At 42.6% G+C, this 20269-nt stretch overlaps 1 protein-coding gene across 1 annotated transcript in view; it reads left to right on the top strand.

Moving 5' to 3' along the window:
- The window catches only part of UMODL1 (uromodulin like 1), a 51123-nt gene that overhangs the window by 21031 nt on the left and 9823 nt on the right, over positions 1-20269 (top strand). The window contains exons 10-17 of the mRNA XM_071752981.1: positions 462-681; positions 4725-4862; positions 5431-6153; positions 9019-9131; positions 15086-15299; positions 16252-16389; positions 18043-18500; positions 19165-19307. Of these exons, the coding sequence (XP_071609082.1) occupies positions 462-681; positions 4725-4862; positions 5431-6153; positions 9019-9131; positions 15086-15299; positions 16252-16389; positions 18043-18500; positions 19165-19307 (2147 nt within the window). The remainder of the gene's footprint in view (positions 1-461; positions 682-4724; positions 4863-5430; positions 6154-9018; positions 9132-15085; positions 15300-16251; positions 16390-18042; positions 18501-19164; positions 19308-20269) is intronic.

Raw genomic sequence — 20269 nt, 5'->3', positions numbered from 1 at the left:
TGGGCAGCCTGCTAGCTGGTAGCAGCCAAAATTCAGAGTTTGCTCCTGTGGAAATGACCAGTGTTTGGGAGCTGAAGTGAATATATAGTAGGCTTGAGATGAAAAACTTCCATGATATGCAGAGCTGACATCAAGGACCTGATATGTGCAGACTTCCCAGGCCAATTCAGCTGTGATACAGGCAAAGACAGCCATTTTCTGCTCCCTTGAGCCAAAATGAAATTTGTTTTGTAAGACCAGTGGTCAGATTTGTACCATTTTCCGAGGTACCTAAGTCCACTAAGGATACTCATGCTTCTCTGTGCCTCACTGGTCTCTGAAAAGTAAGATTTCTGAAACACTTCAAAGCATTTCTTCACATGCATATATAAATCTTTTAAATGGTACCACAATAGTTTGGTTTTAAATGGAGCTATTCCTGTTGGGTTCCTAATTGTCGATGCTTCTCTCCCTTTGCTCAGCTTGAAAAGTCATTTCCACCCAATATTTCTGCTCTATATAAATCTGGGAAGCTGAAAGTGCAGACTGAATCCCTGCAAGCTGGGAGCATCATTGTGAGGCTCAGGATTACTGTGCAGAACCCTGAGTTTTCAATCGATGCTTTCACATTTGCCCCAGTGCTTTCTTACCTGTACAATGGCTCTGCACTTCTGGTGGATCAGCAAAACACTGTTGTGGAAGGTAATTTTTATTTTTATTATTCTTTTGAACAAGAAAACAGGGTTTTTATTTTGATCACACAGTCTATCACGACCATTCTTCACGGGAAGTACTTTATAGAGAGGTAATGTGTGGGGTTTGTTGGAAGGAAGACCATGATGTTAGAACTCCTCCAAGGGCTTTTATCCATGAGCCCAGAAGGGGTCCAGTAAAGGAGCACTGGCTGTCTCCAGGCTCTGCTTCCCTCCACTATGTTTAAGGAGCAGTGGAGCTCTTGGTTTCCCTGCCATTTTTCCTCCCTCTCCTCCTTATGAGCAGTTGGAAGTTTGCCACACCTTTCTCTCACTGAATTGCAGATGGGATTACTGTGAAATAGTTGTAGCCTGTAGAGACACATGCCCTCTAAACAGTTCTGTGCTTCAAGGCTGTATTTGGGCCAGGGTTTAGAAAAGAAATCTAACATCTTCTCTATAGAAAAAACATCCAGAGAAATTTCCAAATGTCCCTTAGTGAATAGGACTAAAGAAACATGCATGGAATTTATGTTAAAACAGGCTTTTGCTTGATCTTCAGTAATCATTGTTTTTTTCTTCATGGGGCTAAGTTCTGGATTCAGGTTTCCCATCTGGCAGAGCCAGACAGAGTTCAGAAAGTGGCCAAAGCCAACAGAATGGGTTATTCCTCTTCCCCAGTGTATTGTGCCCTTAAAAGCTTATTTACTGTGATCAGGGACTTGCAGAGCCTATGGAGGGTAAGTGGAACAGGACAGGGAAAAAACAGTAGACAAATTGCACCTGAACCCTACAAATACCATAGTGGTAGCAGGTACTGAATTGCAAGATGCAGATGTGTGCCGAAATACTTTATAAATGTTTTTATTAATATTGATCCTGGCACTGAAAGAGTGGGGAGGAGGATGGCAATAGCTCTGGACTGTTCCTTTAACTGCAGAAGACCAGGTGGCTTCCAGTAGCACCACTCTTAGCTGGGAGCACAGCCAACTCCTCCACTCCTCCTTAGGCACAGAAAAAAGGGGTCTATTTCTTAGCTCTGCCCAAACAAGCATTTGCTTGACATGAGTTTCCTGAAGTGAAATGTGGAAAATAAGACGAAGGAGTGCAGTGCATGAAGGAAGGATCTGTACAATGCTCTGTTTTGCTTCCTGAACCACTAGAGCCCTGGGACATGCCCTGTAAGCCTGCACAGACCCTCTTGCACCAGTGGAGTAACACCATCTGGATCCTCTGTGGATCCTGGCCACCAAAAGGCTACGTGCTTGGCTTAGTGACAGTGGCAGAGCAGGGAATTCAACTTTGAAGCAGGAAGGATGAGAAGTCAGGAGGGAGAGTGCAACTGAAGGGTGTGGAGCGAGCAATTGCATCTCTCTCTTTGAAGACCCATAAATTATTAAGTTTAGTGCCGTGGTGAATAGAGACACGAATATGTGGTTCCCTCGTGTGAGACAAGAAAAATGGCTGTGTGCTCAGTCAGGCCCAAGATACATCTACTACAATACCACACACTCACTAGCAGCCAGGAGCCAGATCCTGAAGAACTCTAAGAATACAGCAAGTGTAGATGATGCCACTCAGTAATATCCACTAACCAATTTTTTTCAGCTCCAAGACTCCTTGAGTCCAAAGTCCAATTTATTTGGGTTTCTCCTCCACAGGTTTCCCATTAACTCATGCAAATCTTTAGCATCCGCAACATAATTAGGCAAGGAGTTTCACAGATTTTTTACCTATTGCATATATTTCTTGCAGGTATACTGGGTAACCAGATGGAATAAAAGGTGGTTTTAAGATGATTTGTGGAGTAGAACTGTTGGTTGAGGTGGGTGTGTGTGTGAGGAAGGCACTTACCAGATGTGGAAGGCCAGAAAAGTGCCAAGAGTGTATAAGGAGAGGACAGTGCACACTGTGGCTGGGGTGTAATGGTTATAGAGGAAAAAAAGTGCAGCCTGTGTATTTATGCATGTGCATGAGTGATGGACCAGTGCCAGTGGGCACTGAGGAGAGAACATAAGTGTTTTGGCATGATGCATGAGTGAATGTGGCCATCAGAGGCAAAGGCATTTGCTCAAACAGCCATGCTAAGGGATGAGAAAGGAAACCCTCGGAGACAATGGAGCCAGCGAATATGTTATTTGGCAAGTGGCACAGGAACACCTCTCAGATGGTCTTTGAAGCCATCAAGAATCACAACTACTCTTTAGCATAGTAAGGCATTAATGAGGGCACTTTCATCTGTGCTTTAGTCAGTCCTGCATATTTCTAAGTGTATTCCCTCTAAGTGGCTTAGGCTGTAATATAGCAGACAGATGCTGGCCACAGGCACATGGAATTGCCTAATGGAAACAATCATGGATACAATAGTTACCTAATGAGGAAGAAAAGAAAAGGAACCGAAATACTAGCTGGAAGGAAGCAAAATGGGAAGGGTGCCTGCAAGCAAAAAGATGAGCACATACATGTGCATGCACACACCTGCTCTGTTGTTTCTGTTTCTAGAATGGGACTTTGTTTCCAAGAAATAATCACAATGGGTGATTAGGGTCTGTGTATTTGCAGAAGAAACACTTAGGAAATGCATTGTCAAAACAATTACAGAACTATTTGTCTCAAAACACAGTTTTCAGTCTAGTTTTCTGCTCATGCTCACACATGGCCCTGAGGCTGGAAAGTTGTATACACAAGGGAGTGTGGACAGGGAGAGCTTATATAGCATTCACTGAGATTATTCATGTCCAGACCATTAACCTGGCTCTTGCACGTTTGCTAGAACAGGGTGAGAATGGTAATATGAAACTCCAGATCTAATTCTTTGAAGAATGAAGAGACTCAGCAACAAAAGAGGCCTATAACTCCATGAAAGAAGCATCCCTAACTGATTCAGAGCAGCTGAATTAGGCAAAAGGAACACCCTGAGAGTATACTTATGCATTCATGAACGAGGATCTCTTTTTCTGAGACTACCAGAAAGAGGATCACAGTTTTATAGTATTACCTTTGAGAAGAAATCTTTTATAAAAAGAGTTTTTGCCCTTAGCACTTCCTCTGTTAAGAGCTGAAGAGTGCTTCTCATGTGAGTTACTTGCATTTTCCCTTTTATTTGGAGCAGAAGATTATGTGGATTAAGTCTATTTATTATCACAGAACCATAGAATGGTTTGGGTTGGAAGGGACCTTAAAAATCACCCAGTTCCAACCCCCCTGCATGGGCAGGGACACCTCCCACCAGACCAGGTTGCTCACAGCCCCATCCAACCCGGCCTTGAACATTGCCAGGGATGGGGCAGCCACAGCTTCCCTGGGCAACCCCTGCCAGTGTCTCATCGCCCCCACAGGAAAGAATTTCTTCTTAGTGTCTGACTTATTATTCTATCTACTGGTAGCTAGTGATAACAGATCTATTCATTACCTCATGTATCTGGAGGTACTGTATGCAGAATTTGGTATAATATATGCTTTTGATATAGCTACAATACAAACCTGCAATATTTTTTTCACTGCAAATATTTACTTGCAACAATATTATTAAAAAATTCTTTACCTGGAGAAAATGTTTTTCAGAGTACAAGGACAATGGTTGAATATTTATGTGATAGAATAACAACACAGGGAGTGTTCTGCATCACTCAAAGCTTGTCTATCAGGTAAACAGTGAAAAAGGAAGGCCACATTAATAAATTCAATAACTGAAGGAATAGCTGTTCTACAGAATCAGAGAATCACAGTATACCAGATTGGAAGGGATCTCAAGGATCACCTGGTCCAACCTTTCTTGACAAAAGCATGGCCTAGAAAAGATGGCCCAGCACTCTGTCCAGCTCAATCTTAAATGTATCCCATGCTGGGGAATCCAGCACTTCCCTGGGGAGGTTATTCCAATGTCTGATTGGGCTCACTGCGAAAAACTTTCTTCTTGTGTCCAGTCAGAATCTCCCCAGTAGTAACCTCTACCCATTATCCCTCCTATTTTCTGTGTATTTGTGATTATTCCTAGCTTAATGCAGCCAGAAAAGAGGTTGTCTGACTGGTCTTCTGGTTTTGGTCTTACAGACTGGGATGAATGTGCTTCTCTTGCTGAGAATGACTGCTCTGTGTTTGCAGAGTGTGTCAATCTGATGGGCTCGTACCTCTGCAGATGCAAGACAACCATGGATACCAATCCATCCCGACCTGGAAGGAACTGTGAGGGTGAGCAAAGGATTGGCATGTAGTTCACCTTTGCCATGAAAATTTGGAATGAGCTGTGGGGGGTTTTTTACCTCTGCTTTTCTTGTGACAGTTTATATAGCATGCAACATGTATATAGATGCATCTTTGCAGTCCCTGGTTGAAGGAGTATATATGATCTGTCTGAACATGAAGGTGAGCCTTAAATATATCTTCAGATAAAATCTGTCTGAGATCCTTCTTGATTAGCCTAACAACAAACTGCTGAGCTATATGAGGCATACTTTTTACATATTTGGATTGTCTGTGCTAATTTTCTTCTACTACAGGAAGGCCCATGGGCCTACTACAGTGGCCCATGGGCCTGCCAACCAGAAGAGGAGACCCAGAAAACAAATCTGCTTCTGTGTGCAGGCATACACACCATAAAAACCATGTATGCTACAACGTGTTAATGAAATATCCCCAACCTGTTTCTGTAATGCTGTTACATGTGGCTGAGTGGTCTCAGCCCCATTTTCAGGACAGACCTTGGTGCTTCCTGATCCACTGAGAGGTCCCATTTCAGTGTGCATTTGCTGTGTTTTAGGTGAGATTGTGGACCCTCTCGCTGAGACGATGGCTCCTGAAACATCATACAGCACAGAGTTTGCAGCTGAAGAAGTAAGCCCTGCAGACCTTGCTCCCCCTGCCACCATGAAGACAGAGATGTCTGTAGGGTCCAAGATGAGCACTGCTGTGCACTTCCCTGCTACCCTGCCCCTGGGTGACAAGCAACCTCCCCATGGTCATTTTGCCACCAGCGCTTCTCCTGCACCTTGGAAAGAAGTCCTGGCACCACAGATGGGCTTCAGCAGAGACAACACCTCCACAGCTACAGGGATCACAGCCAGTGAGAAAGCAGCCATGAGCACAGAGCTCTGGCCAGCTGCAAGTCCATCACAGCAGAGTTGTGTGACAGAAGCTTCCCCTGATGAATCTCAGCGAGGGACTGAACTCACAAATGTGCCCTCAGGCGCAGTTGAGCAAGAGCAACCCAGTTCACCATTGCTGGTGCTTCCAAATCAAGCAGTCTCTGCTCCCACCTCTTCTGGTGTGCCTCAAGCCAGCTCTCAAGGTGGCTCTGGTACAGCTCTGCTTGCCACTGGGGATGCTCCTGTTCCTACCCTCAATGCTACTTTGGGAGCAGGTGCAGAGATGGGAACAGAGAACACCTCTTGGTCTGAGAAATACAATGAAACCGAGGGGTCACCAGCTTTGCCAGGCACCTCTCCAGCTCCCAGCACAACACTGGGTCCAGCTATGGAGCAGGGTGAGTGTGTGTTCAGTGAGATCAGCACCTGTGGTAATTCAGCTGTATGAGAAGCTGTATGAGCTGGGATAGATGCACACCTGGAATCAATGGTCTGGGATGAAGGCACCTGAAACTCATTTTTTATGTCAAAATTAGTTTCTTGCTGGGATCAGCACTTTTTTTCTAAATCAGCACATCAAAATAATTTCTCTATCTGTTAACTTCTGTTTTATCAATGTTACATTTTGTCAAAGCAGAGGAGGACAAAGACCTCAAGAAAAACATTGAGGTGTTGAAGAGAATACAGAGAAGGGCAACAAAGCTAATGAAAGGTGTGGAGCACAAGGGTCAGGAGCAGCTGAGTGAACCAAGGTTGTTTAGCCTGAGAAAAGGAGGCTGAGGGGAGACCTTATGGCTCTCTACAACTACCTGAAAGGAGGGTGTAGAAAGAGGGAGGTCAGACTCTTCTCCCAAGTAACAGGTAACAGGACAGGAGGAAGTATCCTCAAGTTGCACCAGGGGAGGTTTAGATTGGATATTAGAAGAAACTTCTTCACTACAGGGTTTTTAAACACTGGAATAGGCTGCGCAGGGAGGTGGTTGAATCACTGTCCCGGGAGTTTTTAAAAGATGTGTAGAGGTGGTGCTTAGGGACTTGGTTTAAGCACTCGACTTGGTAAAGTTAGGTTATGGTTGGTGGAGTTAGATTATGGTTGGACTTGGTGACCTCTAAGGTTTTTTCCAACCAGAATGATTCTGTGAGTCTGTGGAAGAAATCATACAGCTTGGCTCACTGAAACGTTTGCTTGCTTGCCTTTTTGCCACACATCTTGATTTCTCCTGCCTGCTCTGGCACCAGGGTACTGCAGCAGCAGCCACCTATAAAGTTGTTTTAGCGACCCTGGAAAGGCAAGTGACCTGCCTGGTGTGGCTGAAACCTGGGAGCAGTGCCAGGCAAATAACTGATTTGGGATGTTGGTGGCTAAATGGAGGAAACAATTTTTTGTCAAACATGTGGACCTGAAATGAAAAGCTCCATTTACTGATTTGCTTTGTGTTCCCCCTGCTCTTTTAAATATAGAGAAGAGAAAAAAAAATGCAATGAAAAAAAAGTTAATTAAAAAAAAATCAAAATAATGAATTTTAACTGACAAATTAAAAAAAAAAAAAAAATTATTCCAGCTAGGAGACCATTTAAAGAATTCTACACAAACAATTTCAGTTTAAAAAAACTTGTTTTCTTTTCCTTAGAAATCAAATGTTCATCCACGTGCTTTTGCTGGGAAAGAAACTTGTAAAGGGATTGTGCTTGGGAAACAAAAGGAAGAGCCACTATAGTGATATCTCACTAGCATGGGGCAGGAATCCATGTTTGGTGATATTTAATATGTAACTCCTCCTTGTGGCAGCATCTCTGACATGGAGGGTCAACTGGAGGATCAACCTCAGCCAACCCCTCATAGTCCATCATGTCTTTAAAATAATGATTTTTTTTTCACTTGAAAATTGTTCAGAACATTTTCCCCTCTCACCATCAGATAACTGAATGTGGTTTGTCTCCTAAATATTGATGTTCACATGACAGGACAAGCCATGGCAAAATGCAAGCCCAAATCCTTTGATCTGTCTAGTGGTGGGGAGGATTCCTCTGGGATCAGAAGTATGCTGGGATAAAGGAAGCCTGCCTTGGTGGCTTGCTTTAAACAGGCATGACTTTCTTCCCTTCCCTGCAAAGCTTTACATGATGACTATTTCTTTTCCTCTGAGTCCCAGTTCAAAGGATTATTTGTCCCCATTGTGACTAGAACAAACTTTGATGTAACATGGTCCACGGTGTTTATGCAGAGCCCTGATTTCAGTTCTTGCTGCTTCAGAAAAAGCAGCTGATATGGGAGACAGAAGCTTGGTCTAGGAGTCTGACTGTCCCCAAGCTGGAACCTGGTGCTTTATGTACTGTTGAATCAGGACAGATGTGTGTAAGGAAGGAAGCAAGCTGGTATACCAGAAAGTAAAGACTGATAACCTGATTAAAAAAAAATTCAAACTGAATCCTTAGCAAAATGATGGAGTTCTTGAAGTCTGTGGTGAAGACTACCATATATCAAGATAAATAATTGAAACATCAGGTCTTGGTATGATCTGTATCAAGACAATTTGCTGGCAATGGTCACTGTATTGGATGACAGCAGTCAGCTTTCCTGGCTAGCCACTAAGAGGATGCAAGGAATATGAATCATGTCTTGAGAAGCCCTTCCTCTCCTGCTTGTAATCACCTTCACGGTTTGTAGTAATAATTCCAAAAACAATGATATTGAGAAATAACCTGAAAAGTTTGAGACCGAATGTGAGATACAACTTCAGGGAGGAAGCATACAGCCTCTTAGGGTTCATTTTATATTATCATCGCTGTCTAAAATGTGAATGTCTAATCTTTGGCAGGTGTCTAGCCTTCCTCTGAGGCTGGAGGAAAAGGACCTTGGTGCTGCAATTATTTTCTCTCTGGAGGGACTGATGTTGCCCCATTGCATCTAGAAGGGAGCTGGTACAACGAGCTGAGGCTAGGAGAACAAGTGCCCAAACATAGCATTAGAGCAATATTTCAGATGCCTTGGAACATCCAAGACAGAGCTGGCAGATATAAGCCTTACAGGAGATCAGTGCCCTTCTGCAGATCCATCTGAGGGGCTGGGAGGGCAGACTAAGGTGCTGGATGCCTATGTTTAGGCATTTGGGGTTTGGGTTACATTTCAGAGGGCTGGCCTTCTGCTGTTACAAGCTGATGCATACCCTGTGTGGCTAGGCATGACAGTGATTGTCACACACTTGTCTGTGGCCTACTGTCCATGGAACATGTATTTAAATTGTCTTTTTCTTACTTTGCAGCTGTCCAGAAGCTTCGTGGCTCAGTGCGGATAACAAACGTGAAATACTCTCCAGGCTTTAGCAACACAAGCAGTGAGAAATACCAAACCTTTGCACAGCTTTTTGTTGATGAAGTAAGTGGCTAAGAAGGATTTAACCTGTTACTGGAATCAATGAATCCATGAGTATTATATTTTTCCTGAGGTCTAAGGGAAGTTCCCCTGACTGTCAGAGACTGCAGGATGAGTTGCAGCTGTGCTTTAGAGTGAGATCAGGATTCAGGAATTCTCTCATGTCTCCCTTTCCTCTGCTTCTCATACCCAGTGATACCAGCTTACTGATTTCCTCCAGGGGTGGGGTGGAAAGTTAATGGGTATTCGTAAAGTACTCTGATATCCTTGCCCTACGCAGGGATATATAAATTGTATGACTCTTATTACCCTTCTTCATGGAATCGTTTTGGTTGGAAATGACCTTTCAGATCATCAAGTCCAACTCTTAACCTAGCACACTGCCAAGTCCACTGTCATAGTCACTTAAGGCTGATATTTTTTACAACCATGCTTGTTTTTGTATCTGGAAAGGGAGTGGTATCTGGAAAGTGAGGGCACCTCTGCCCCCACTTCTAATTGTAGTGCAGGACATCATGGCACTCAACAATATCAGCTGCACCTTTAAGACTCTCATAGCTCTCAGGCAATGCCTTTAACAGCATCACTCCTAATTTTTTAGTGAATTTATCAGAACCTGCTGGCATTTACTCAGACACACCTATGCTTGGAAAACTGCTGGCTATGCTGGGCTGCTTTATCGCCATCCTTATCCCCCCTGTCACTGTCAGTGTTTTTAGAGGCCTTGATAGCAGTGATATATCCATTGCTGACATTCATTTGAGTTTTCATATCCTGCAGAGGCCTCCTGTACAGTCTCAACCTGTCACAGAAATGGAGCTGTCTGCAGTGGGTGCACTGACCACAAAGTGTGTCCAAGCAAAGGTCAGACCAGCACGGGCTTGGGCAACAGCAAGGAGGGAAAATCCTGATCCGTTTATCTCTGCACCATGTTTTATTGGTTTTTTAATAAGTTTCCCATTGATCACTAGCAGGTTTGCACCTTTCTGAGATGTGTTAGCAGAGCACAGCTTTCTCTGAGTTGCTTCAGCCCTGAGCTGTCACATCAGAAAAACAGGCACAGAGCGAGAGTGACGTGACCAGCAAAGCGAAAAGGGAGCAGTGCTCCACTGACCTCACTTTCATTCAGCATCAGTCTCTGCCCGAGGCTATTTTGGCATAGCGTAGTATTAAAGTGGACTAAAACAAATGTATTTTACTCATTGAGTCAGATACCTTAATCCAGAAAATCACAGGTACAAATTCATTTGGAAAACTTGGAAAATGGTTGCATAAAGGAACTAAAGTAAGATTTGTGTCAGTTTTACCCGGTTCTCAAAGTTTCAGGAAGAAAATGAACACTTGTGATTATAAGGAACAAACTCCTTTTTGTAGCACACCAGTTTTGTGGATCAGTGTGTGAGATGTGTTAGTGTGATTCCATCTGCCTCTGAGCAACTGGGTATAGACTATAGTTGCATAGCTACTGTTTATGGCAAAATATGTTGCAAGTGTTTTATTAAAAACATGTTTCCAGATGCTAAAGAAATGGAAATTAAGGAAAACAGAAAGGTGTGCATATTTTATTTTCAGGCTCTAAGGGTCAGAAATTGATCCTTTAAAGTAAGCAAAGAAAGTTTCACAAGCTTTAAAAGCACTATTAGGTTCCAGTTAAATAAACTTTGCCGTAGATTTTTTTTCTTTAAAAAACCTTTTTGAAATCACCATATAAAAATTACAAATCCTAATGTGTATAATATTTTTTAGCATAGAGCTGCCCTAGTACTTGAGTGCCATGTGGTTAAATTGGCAGCAAAGAAAACGGAAATGTCATCCTTTAAATAATGTGTAGGTGAGAGTAAAGTAAATACTTGGTCTGAGAATTTGCACTGTCATTGTCCAAGCTATTTTCATCATCCTTCTTGCACTACAACTGAAGAACAACACAGCTAAGGGTGAGAGAGTATTTTAATTTTCCTTTGGAAGTGACATAGCCTTTGATGTAGCTTAATGCACTTAGAATGATTGCAGTTAAAGCTATCTGAGTATGGAATGAGTGTTGATACAGAGATTAAGGCAGTTTCATTATTCCAGTGTAATTTCACCCCTTTTGTTAATTTAACTTTATCAGCAATCTGGGACATCCTTAAAGCTGCTGGTGATGGTGGATGGGCTGATGTGTGTGCTACCACCTTTGTGAAGATGCAGCCAAAACATGGAGAGTGGGGAGGTTTATTTTTCTCTTTGAAAAAATGGGCTTCATTCAGGTTTCTGTTCAAATTAGCATATCTTTTGTGGAATCTGGAATCAGTGTATCTGGAAAACTTATTTCCAGTTTCCAGACTGTCAGTGCATTCCTTGCTCTGCCAGCCACACAGATGTCTGTGCAGGCAGCCACAATTGCCCCAGTGAGCTGCTGACATTTTGCCTGGGACCTATAGATGGGTGGTCCCAGAAAACTCACCAGACATGCCACAGCCACTCATGGGGTGAGTTTTGTCACCTGGGTCAGACACCTCCCTTTTGCTGAAGAAAACTTTCCCATACTGTTAAACTGGGTTTAGTCTGGCTTCTATCTGGCCCTGAACTTAGATTTTATCTGCCTCCAGGTTTTTCTTGCCTGAGCAAAGGGTATTCCCTTTGTATTCTTGACACTGGTGTTAATTTTGGTCATGTTCTCTTCTGTTTCTGTGGCTCTTCTCCTGACATACAGATTTCCCCTGGTCTGGCATTGCTCATGTTTCCTTTGTGTGCTACAGAAACTATGGATACAGGATCCCAAGACAATTTATTTATCTAATGAGAAAATCTCATAATCCAGGGTATTATGTATTGAATATTTAATTCAAAAAAATTCAATCTACCTTTTTTTTTTTTTTTTTTTTTTTTTCCCTCACTTCACCAAACCATTACTTTTATGAAGTGGGGTGTGGTACGTGTTGTGAAATCAGGTAGCCTTGTGGATAAAGGGTTTTGTAGTGTCACCTAGTGGCTAAATACAAATACAGTGAATGACCTCTGAGATGCTTCAAACTCTTGAGTCTTGCATTGTGAGGAAAAACATGAATAAGGACAGAAACCAACCAAAAACAAAAAAACCCAAACAAACAAACAAACAAAAAACCTCAAGACAAAAAAAAATTCCCAAACCTTAGGTAAAAAGAACTGATAAAATAAAATCTGCAGGATAGATGAAAAGGGAGTACAGGTGAAACTGGGGGTGACCTGAGGTGGGTGTATTTAATGTTCACAGAAGGTGTGAAAGATGAAAGCTTGGGTCTGATCTCTAACTTTTCAATAGATGCTTGTGAAAAAAGCAGAAAGAGACAGAAAGGGCTCATGAGCACTCTGGCTTGGTGAACCCAGAGATTTTTGGGCCAGCTGAAGGTCTGTGCAGGCTTTTGCAGGGAAGTGAACTCCATCCATCCTCATGACTTTCCCGAAGAGTGCTGCAAGGTTTGCCAGGGGGGACTTCCAGGTGCATGGATGCCCTTTCCAGGTGCATGCAGGGGGTTTGCTCCGTGCCTGTGACCTTTCCACTGAGTGGGAGAAACACACATCAGCTCTGGTTGAAATCCAGCCCTGCTGCTCCAGGTATTTCCTGCCTAAGATGCATAGAGGAAGAAAGGGCTGGAGGTGACTGCGATGTAGCCCCCAGCTGACCCCTGCAATTCTCTGGAAATGTGAGCTCTGGAAGGAAGGGAGCAGAGCATCCGCAAGACAAGGGCTGAAGCAGAGCAAGGTGCTGGGGAAAAGGGGCTCTCACCTGGGCCAAGCACAGCTCACCTGCCCACAGATGCTCCTGCTGCTCTGTGCCTCCTCTCTGCTGGCATCTCCTGGGAGCCTGGCAGCCATGGAAGGGCAAAGACAAAGAGCAAGAGTGCTAAGAAATCACAAAAATGCAGATGTTTCTGTGACAGTTTCCATCTTTTTGTCCTGTATTGAAGCCAGTGGCTGCTATGTACAAGGAAGCTATGTGCATCCCAGGCTCAGAAGGGATGGAATGGGTAAGATCCCATAAGATGGTATAGGATTTCTCCTTCATGTGCTGCAGGAGGCTGCTCTCTCACCCTGAGCTGTATCCTGTTGCACTTTTCCTGGTAGTTTCTACGTGCAGCTTTAATACCAATAGCTCAGAACTGTACTACCTTGCCTGATGCAGACTTGAAAGCTACGTCCCACACTTTCTGTTGCTGCACTTTTTATTTTTTTTATCTGCAAGTGTGGAAGAACATAAAAAGACTTCCCAGACACATCTGAAAGAAGCTAAGAAACACAGAGGATCTGTGAGCATCTTCTGGAAAAGAAAAAAAAAAAAAAAAAAAAAAAAAAAAAAAAAAAAAAAAAGAGAGAGAGAAAAAAAAGAGAAAAAAAAGAAAAAAGAAAAATAGCAGAAAATATACAATTCTAATGGGAAAATTAATGAGTGGTGGATGGTATCATTCAGCCTGTGCTAACCATGGCATCTGGTCTTCTGGTATATTGTCTGCCAGCATTGTGGTTAGATGCCTGCAAGCCTGTGTGTGTGTCTTGCTTTCTCCTGGGACATGTAGGTAGGCAGGGGGGTGGGTCCAGTCTCAGTAGGCTCCTTGTCTGGGCTACTAGAAAAATAGGACTGAGGAGAACACTTGTGAATGTTTACCAGTTTCTCTTTGAGTTGAATTTCTGAGAAATATGCCTACAAGTCTGTGTTCAATATTTTTTCAACATGTTCTTTAAAGATCAATTAATATTAGTCATATGTTTTACTTGGGGTTGGTCCTGTGAGATGCTGCCATCTGACCTGTGTCTGCTCCTCCTGTGGCTGGTGCTGGGCCTGGAGGTGAAGTAGAAGGGTGCTGGAAAAGCAAAAGCTGTTGTAGGGTCCCACCAGGCTCCTGCAGGTGCTTGGGTGCCCTGCCCCACAGAGTGGCCTCCTGTGGGAGGAGGAGGAGGAGATGTTCCCATGGACAAGTCAGTCTCCAAAAGTACCACCCAGCCTTGGAGGGTGGAAAAGGAAAAGGTCACACATGTTTTTCCATCCCACAGAAAGCAGAGCATCCTGCTCTACAGTGTGGCAAAGGAGGTGGCTTCTGGGGCTATCGTGACTAAGGCTCAGTGTGTTTTGAAAAATGTGGCATTTTCTTTCTTAGGTCACTAGTGAAGTCTAAGGCTACTGTGTACAGACTGTGAATGTTTATTTTATTGATCTCTCCAGGCTGACCTACTGTCATTTGGTGCTTGTTTAAAATAGCACACAGCCATTTCCCAGCCTGGCTCTGGGACTCCTGAGGAAGACTGTGAGTCAGGGCTGTGAGCCCTGGTGACAGTAAGAATTTGCAGCAATAATATGGTATTCCTCAGGGAGGAATTTAATGAACTAGTTCTAAAATCAAATTGAAGACTAACTTGACAGGAGGTTGAACTCTGTGCCAGATTAAATGAAAAACCTTTCTATTTTCTTCACTTTGGTCCGGGCATTTAAAAAGAGGCATTCTTTGCGTGGCTCTGGTGAGAAATGACTGTGAAGAAAGGCTTGAGGGTGGTCTGCTTTGAGCTGTATTGTACCTGAGCCAAAGGAGTCCTCTGAGATGTATATACAGTGTGGATTGTCAGGTGACACCTCCACTTCCATCAGCAGGTCCTCCTTTTATTGGGTTGCCCCTCTCCCCAGAGGCATTTTGAGAGGCAGAGCACAGCAGCTTCCCTGCAGTTTCCTCCCTCCTTTGCTCACACCAGAGGAAAGGATCTGTGCCAAATGAGAGAGAGGTATCTTAATCACTAAGCTTGTTTAATATTCACAGCTAAATATATACCACATCCTTCAGCTGCTGTAGAGTGGGAACATTGCAATACATAAAGTCAGTTTCCTGCTGCTTCCTTCCAGAGGATGAAGCACAATCGTAAATGCATAATGTGCCCTTCTGGGCAGTGTACAAAGCCTAAAATGTAATTGCTTCTATCTGTTCATTTCCACGTGCATTTTGGTTTTATTCCAGGTACATAAATCTCTGCCCCTTGAGGTTGTTCAGCAGATGGATGCTGGTCTGATCAAAGTGTTGATAACGGGTATAACTAATGGGAGCACAGTGGTAAGTTTCAATTTACTGATTGCAGAAGATGTGGATATCTACTACATAATCACCACTTTTCGTGATGCCTTTGAACACAGCTCCTATTTCACGGTTGACAAGAGCAGTCTCTCCATAAGTGGTAAGGAACAGCTTTTATCCCAGTAGTTCTTCAGAACTAGAAAGATGTAAAGTCTATCATTAATCTGTATTTTTGTAGTGAAAGTGTCTGTAAAAGAGATGGATGAAAAGCCATTCTTTCTCCTTATATTGCTCCTGCTTATCCATCCAATAAGCTTATTCAGAGAACATCAAAAGATGAAATTAGAAGGGAGGTACTCCTGATCCAGAAAGGCAAAACCAACTGGGTTGGTTTTCTTGTCTATAGCTAGAATTATTTTTATAGAGAAGAAGACATGGAGATGTTAGAAACAATGATCACAAATGGAGTATTTTACAAGGTACCAGTGGTAACAGGTCCCTGTGCACAAACATAACCAGTTTTGGTTAAAATAATTTTGAAACACATTACCCTCTGCTTTGCACCAATAGTTTTGCAAAAGATAGAAGCACCAGGAAACAAATAAATGAACATGTAAATTCTTTTACACTGGGAGTGTTTTCTAAACACACCTGTGGGTTGGGAGCTCAGATGAAAGCTCACACTTTACCAAGACCAGCACAATGGCTGATTGTACAACTTCTTTTCCTTTATATGTAACTTAAGTCAGTAACAAGATTAACATTAGTCTCTTGACTATCTGCTGTTGCATTCTGTTTTATGAGTCAATCTTTGAAAAAAATTCTGTATAACAGAATTCTGTATTCTGTATAACAGGATACATTTGCTCAGTGAATATTGTTATAAGCTGTTGATTAGAATTTGATGCAAAATTACTTCAGAAATGTGTATATGGTCTTCCCTGTGCATTCTCTTTGTCTGTTACCCTCACAGCTTTGAATCTGGAAAGTTATCTGTCCTGTTAACTAGTAAGAGCATTACTGTCTCATGGTAGTGCTTTTTAGAGTGCCCGGCCCCCTCAAACCTGTGCTAAAACAAATAGCTTTGTCTTTTACTTAAATAAACCCAACAGATTATGATGAGTGCAAAAGTGAAGATGATGACTGCTCCCCAGATGCATCGTGCCATAACACACTTGGGTTTTACCAGTGCAGCTGCAATGAAGGATTCACTGATGTGCATCCAGAAAGGCCTGGAAGAAGCTGTGAAGGCAAAATTTTTTTAATTCTCTATTGGCTTACTGAACTCTTAGTGATCTGATACTTACTGGATTGTGGTCACACTTGTCACAGGTCTTGAAATTTTGCCAGGGATTAATTTAGCTCATTGTTTTCACCTGGATCCTAATGGGAAAAGTCTTGCAGCAGTCTTTTAAGTACTTCTGACTGCAATACTCTGACATGAGAGTTTATTATGTTGAAATTTATTACTGTCTTTGTAAGGTTCTTTTAACAGTGGTTTTCTCATGTTTGCCATTAAAGTTAGATAGGATTGTCAAGGTTGTTATTTTTGTTGTCAGCAGCACAGGGGGAAGCAGAGATAGTAGAGAAGGTAACAGAAAGCACCAGGTATGTGGCTTGACCTCTGTATGGCAGCAGGAATGAACTGCTGGTATTACAAACTACTTTTTTCAATGAGTCAGTTCATCTAGCTTCTCTCTTTCCTTAGATGATTTGTTAGGTGGCTTATGGTGGGTCTTTAAGTTCCTAAATTCTTTCAGGCTTCTTCAGTAATTTATATTTGGTTTTGTAACCACAGTGATAAGCTACTTTGTCTGCAATCAAAAGGATTTGTCAGCTGATACCAACCTTTGCTCTGTTTCGTTTAATCAAGACATTTAGCAGTATGATAATGAGCTTTTAGGAAATTCAGTTCTGAAAGAGCTTAGATTTTCTTTTTTCCTCCTTTTATGTTGAAACCAGCAATGTTTTAATTTGGGGCACACCTGAAAGCTGGGCAGTTCCAGAAAGACACATCTATGTATATACAGCTTTTATATGTTGCTTGGGAAACAGATGCTATTTGTATATACAACCCACTAAAACTATTTAAGATAATTTCTGTGCCATGAGACATATGCTCTGTGTTTCACCGAAACGAGTTTATTATCTCAGTGCTCTCTTAAGTCAGTGGAGGAGCAGTATTTAGTTCTGTGAATATTTGGTCTATTTTCACATTCTGTGATTCTGTGACTTAGTTTATTTTGACCAGCAAAGAACCATGGAGTAAGCCCAGAGCCTATGCTGGATGTTCAACATACATCTTGATCTCAGCTGGTGCTTTGCCTTTTCACCTGCTTGCTTTCTTCCTGAAAACATTAAAGATTGCTACTAACATACTTGTTCATCTCTCCCCTCTGTCTCTCAGGACACATATGTGGAATCTGGGCCTGCTATGTGAAATTTGTCCTCTCCTTCCCTCAAAACATGTTTTCCAAAGCACTCAGGGTCAGATCTTTTGGGTACCAATGGGTCACAAATGGGGCTAGGTTTTGTAACAAATTCTTCTTCAGTTTATACTGCAGTGTGCAACCTCCTACAGTGCTAAGCAAAACATGTGAATACTTGCTGAGCAACTTATATCTCAGGATCTCTTGCAAGAGCTGATCTTCCAAAAGCTGTGAATACATGTACTTGAGAACACTGGTCTCTGCAGCACTCAGGAAGTAAAGCACTTCAGCTTTACTCACATGCACAGTTTTTGCAAAAAGGCACAGTGTTTGCAACAAATAGAGTGGGTTAAAAAAACATAAGGCTAGTTTTCTGTCAGTAACTTTGTGTTTCCTCCTAAGAATTTGATTTTACCTTAGGAAATCAATCTGAATCTGTAAATTACAACAATACCTTTATTTTTGGCACTTCAGCGTTTCCCATCAGCCAGAAGACAACAGTGATGGATAAGAAACCTGTACACAACACAGCTATACCTGCAATATCTTTGCAAACTTCAGCTCCTGTTTCTTCTCTGACTTCATTAAATTTCTCTGCTACTGAGAATCAATCTCTGGAGGACACCATGTCCTCCACCATGGTGCTTCCTCCTCTCCCCAAGGATTCCGTGTCTACTCCCGACGTTTCTCCTCGAGCATCTCCTGTCCCTCACATTCAACCCACCCAGGAAGTTTCCATTAAAGATGCTGTGACAGTGTTTTGTGAAATTGAGAAGATCATCCTTGCTGTCCAGAAGACTTTTTTACAGCAGGAATCTATCCCTGAAAGCTCCCTGTACCTGGGGGAGCCTCGCTGCAACGTGAGCATCAGCAATGGCACTCACGTTGTGCTGCAGGCAGGGTGGAGTGACTGTGGCACTGAAGTTGAGACAGTAAGTCCCCTGAGCCTGTGAATGCAAAGAAGCATTTTTTTATTTTGGGATGTGAGGGGAAGGGTAATGGCAGATCCTTAGCCAGGGGTACTGTCTATGAGTTACTGAAATATTGGACTAAGAAATTCATTTGGAGAAAGAAATCCCCTTCCTGTGATGGAAAGTTACCTCTCTGTTTGGGGTGGGGGGCAAGCATGAAGGAAAAGGAATCTTTGAGGTCAGGCGGCAAAACTCAGAGGCCTCTTGAAATTCAGAGTCACTTCCCAGGCTTCTCTGTGTTCCCTTTAGAGGTGCCAGGAGCTTCTGTCTTCTTAAAAGTATTCTCATTTATCGTATTTAGACAAATACTGCAGTTGCTATTACTTGCGGGGACAAAAAGTGATGGCTCTCTCTTTGGATCCCAAACCAAAAAACTATGCTTGGGCCATGACAAAGTACAGAAATTTCCTTATGGAGCAATCATCATTGCAGACCAAGAAAAAGGAGGAAGGCTGTTGGGTTTTCATTGTCTCCCTGTTCAGGAACTAGTATACTAGGGGTTTAATCTGATTTTTGCAGAGAATGGAGAATATGTAAGCACTTGAGGCTGGTAAGCTTGTAGCTCTGATATATTTCTAGGTCCACTGATGTTCATAAGTTGTGCTTTCTTCTTTCTGTCTTGCAGAACATGACGAATACTGTAGTGAAAAACATCCTTCGGAACAAGGTTTCTGTTCAGGGAATAATCCACCGCTTAAAAGTTGCCAGTCCCATTCACTGTGTGTTTCAAAACGATCTCTTGACTTCCTCTGGATACACTGCAGAAGGGTAGGTAACAACTCGCCCTGCTCTGAAATGCTGTTGTGTGGCTGGGTGCTGAGGCATCTGGAAAAATCCCCAGGGACCTTACCTGTATCCAGTGTCAGTACTCAGTGTGCTAAGTAGCCTGGCATCCTGCTAGTCCTGTGCTCAGGTGATTCCTGCTTCTCTCCCACTCCACCTAATGTGTGATTAGATCCTACAGGCAACAAGCTTGGCCATTGCCTGGATAATGCATAGATGAAAATAAAACCCTAGGAGCTACAGGTGCAGGTTCAGGAGCCAGAACTCCAGATTTCTCTTTGCTTTCCTGGGCAATCACGTGTAGCAGAAACAGTATTTTCCTGCTTTTGGAAAGTAACAATGATGTTTCAACTAATGTAGGAATGCAGATGCAATGTGGATGCTGAGGATTGCAATTCTTAATCCCCACAAATCTTTATTTGATCAACCTGAAAAAAATCATAGAATTATAGAATGGTTTGGATTGGACAGAACCTTGAATGTCATCTAGCTGAACCTGCCTGCATGGGCAAGGACAAATGCAAGTCTGGAAGACCCCATCTTCAAGGAAGGTGGAATCATATCACAGAAAATCAAACCCATGCTCACATAAAAGGTGACAGCACAAGTTTTGCTTTGATGGTGAATAGTCTGCTTTTGTACAAGTGCACCTCCTCTCTCTTGCCTAACACCGCACTTAAGCTTTCAGCACCAAATCTGCTTTCTTTTTCTTAACCCTCCAGATATAGTATTTTCATTTCTATCCTCTTGCAAAGTCTTTGTCAGGCCCCTTCTCTCTGAGCTCTACAATTTTGTCTTTTTTTTTTTTTTTTTTTTTTTTTTTTTTCCTTTCTCTTACTCACTAAGATTTTGTTCTCCTTAGTTTGAACTTTAAGAAAGTTCATCATCTCATTCCCCTTCAGTTCTACTCTACTCAAGTATCTCTCTCTGCTCTATTTTTGTTGCAA

The sequence above is a fragment of the Heliangelus exortis genome, chromosome 1, assembly GCF_036169615.1.
Source record: "Heliangelus exortis chromosome 1, bHelExo1.hap1, whole genome shotgun sequence".
In the NCBI taxonomy this organism is placed as follows: Eukaryota; Metazoa; Chordata; class Aves; order Apodiformes; family Trochilidae; genus Heliangelus; species Heliangelus exortis.
This window is presented reverse-complemented; position numbering and strand designations above follow the sequence as displayed.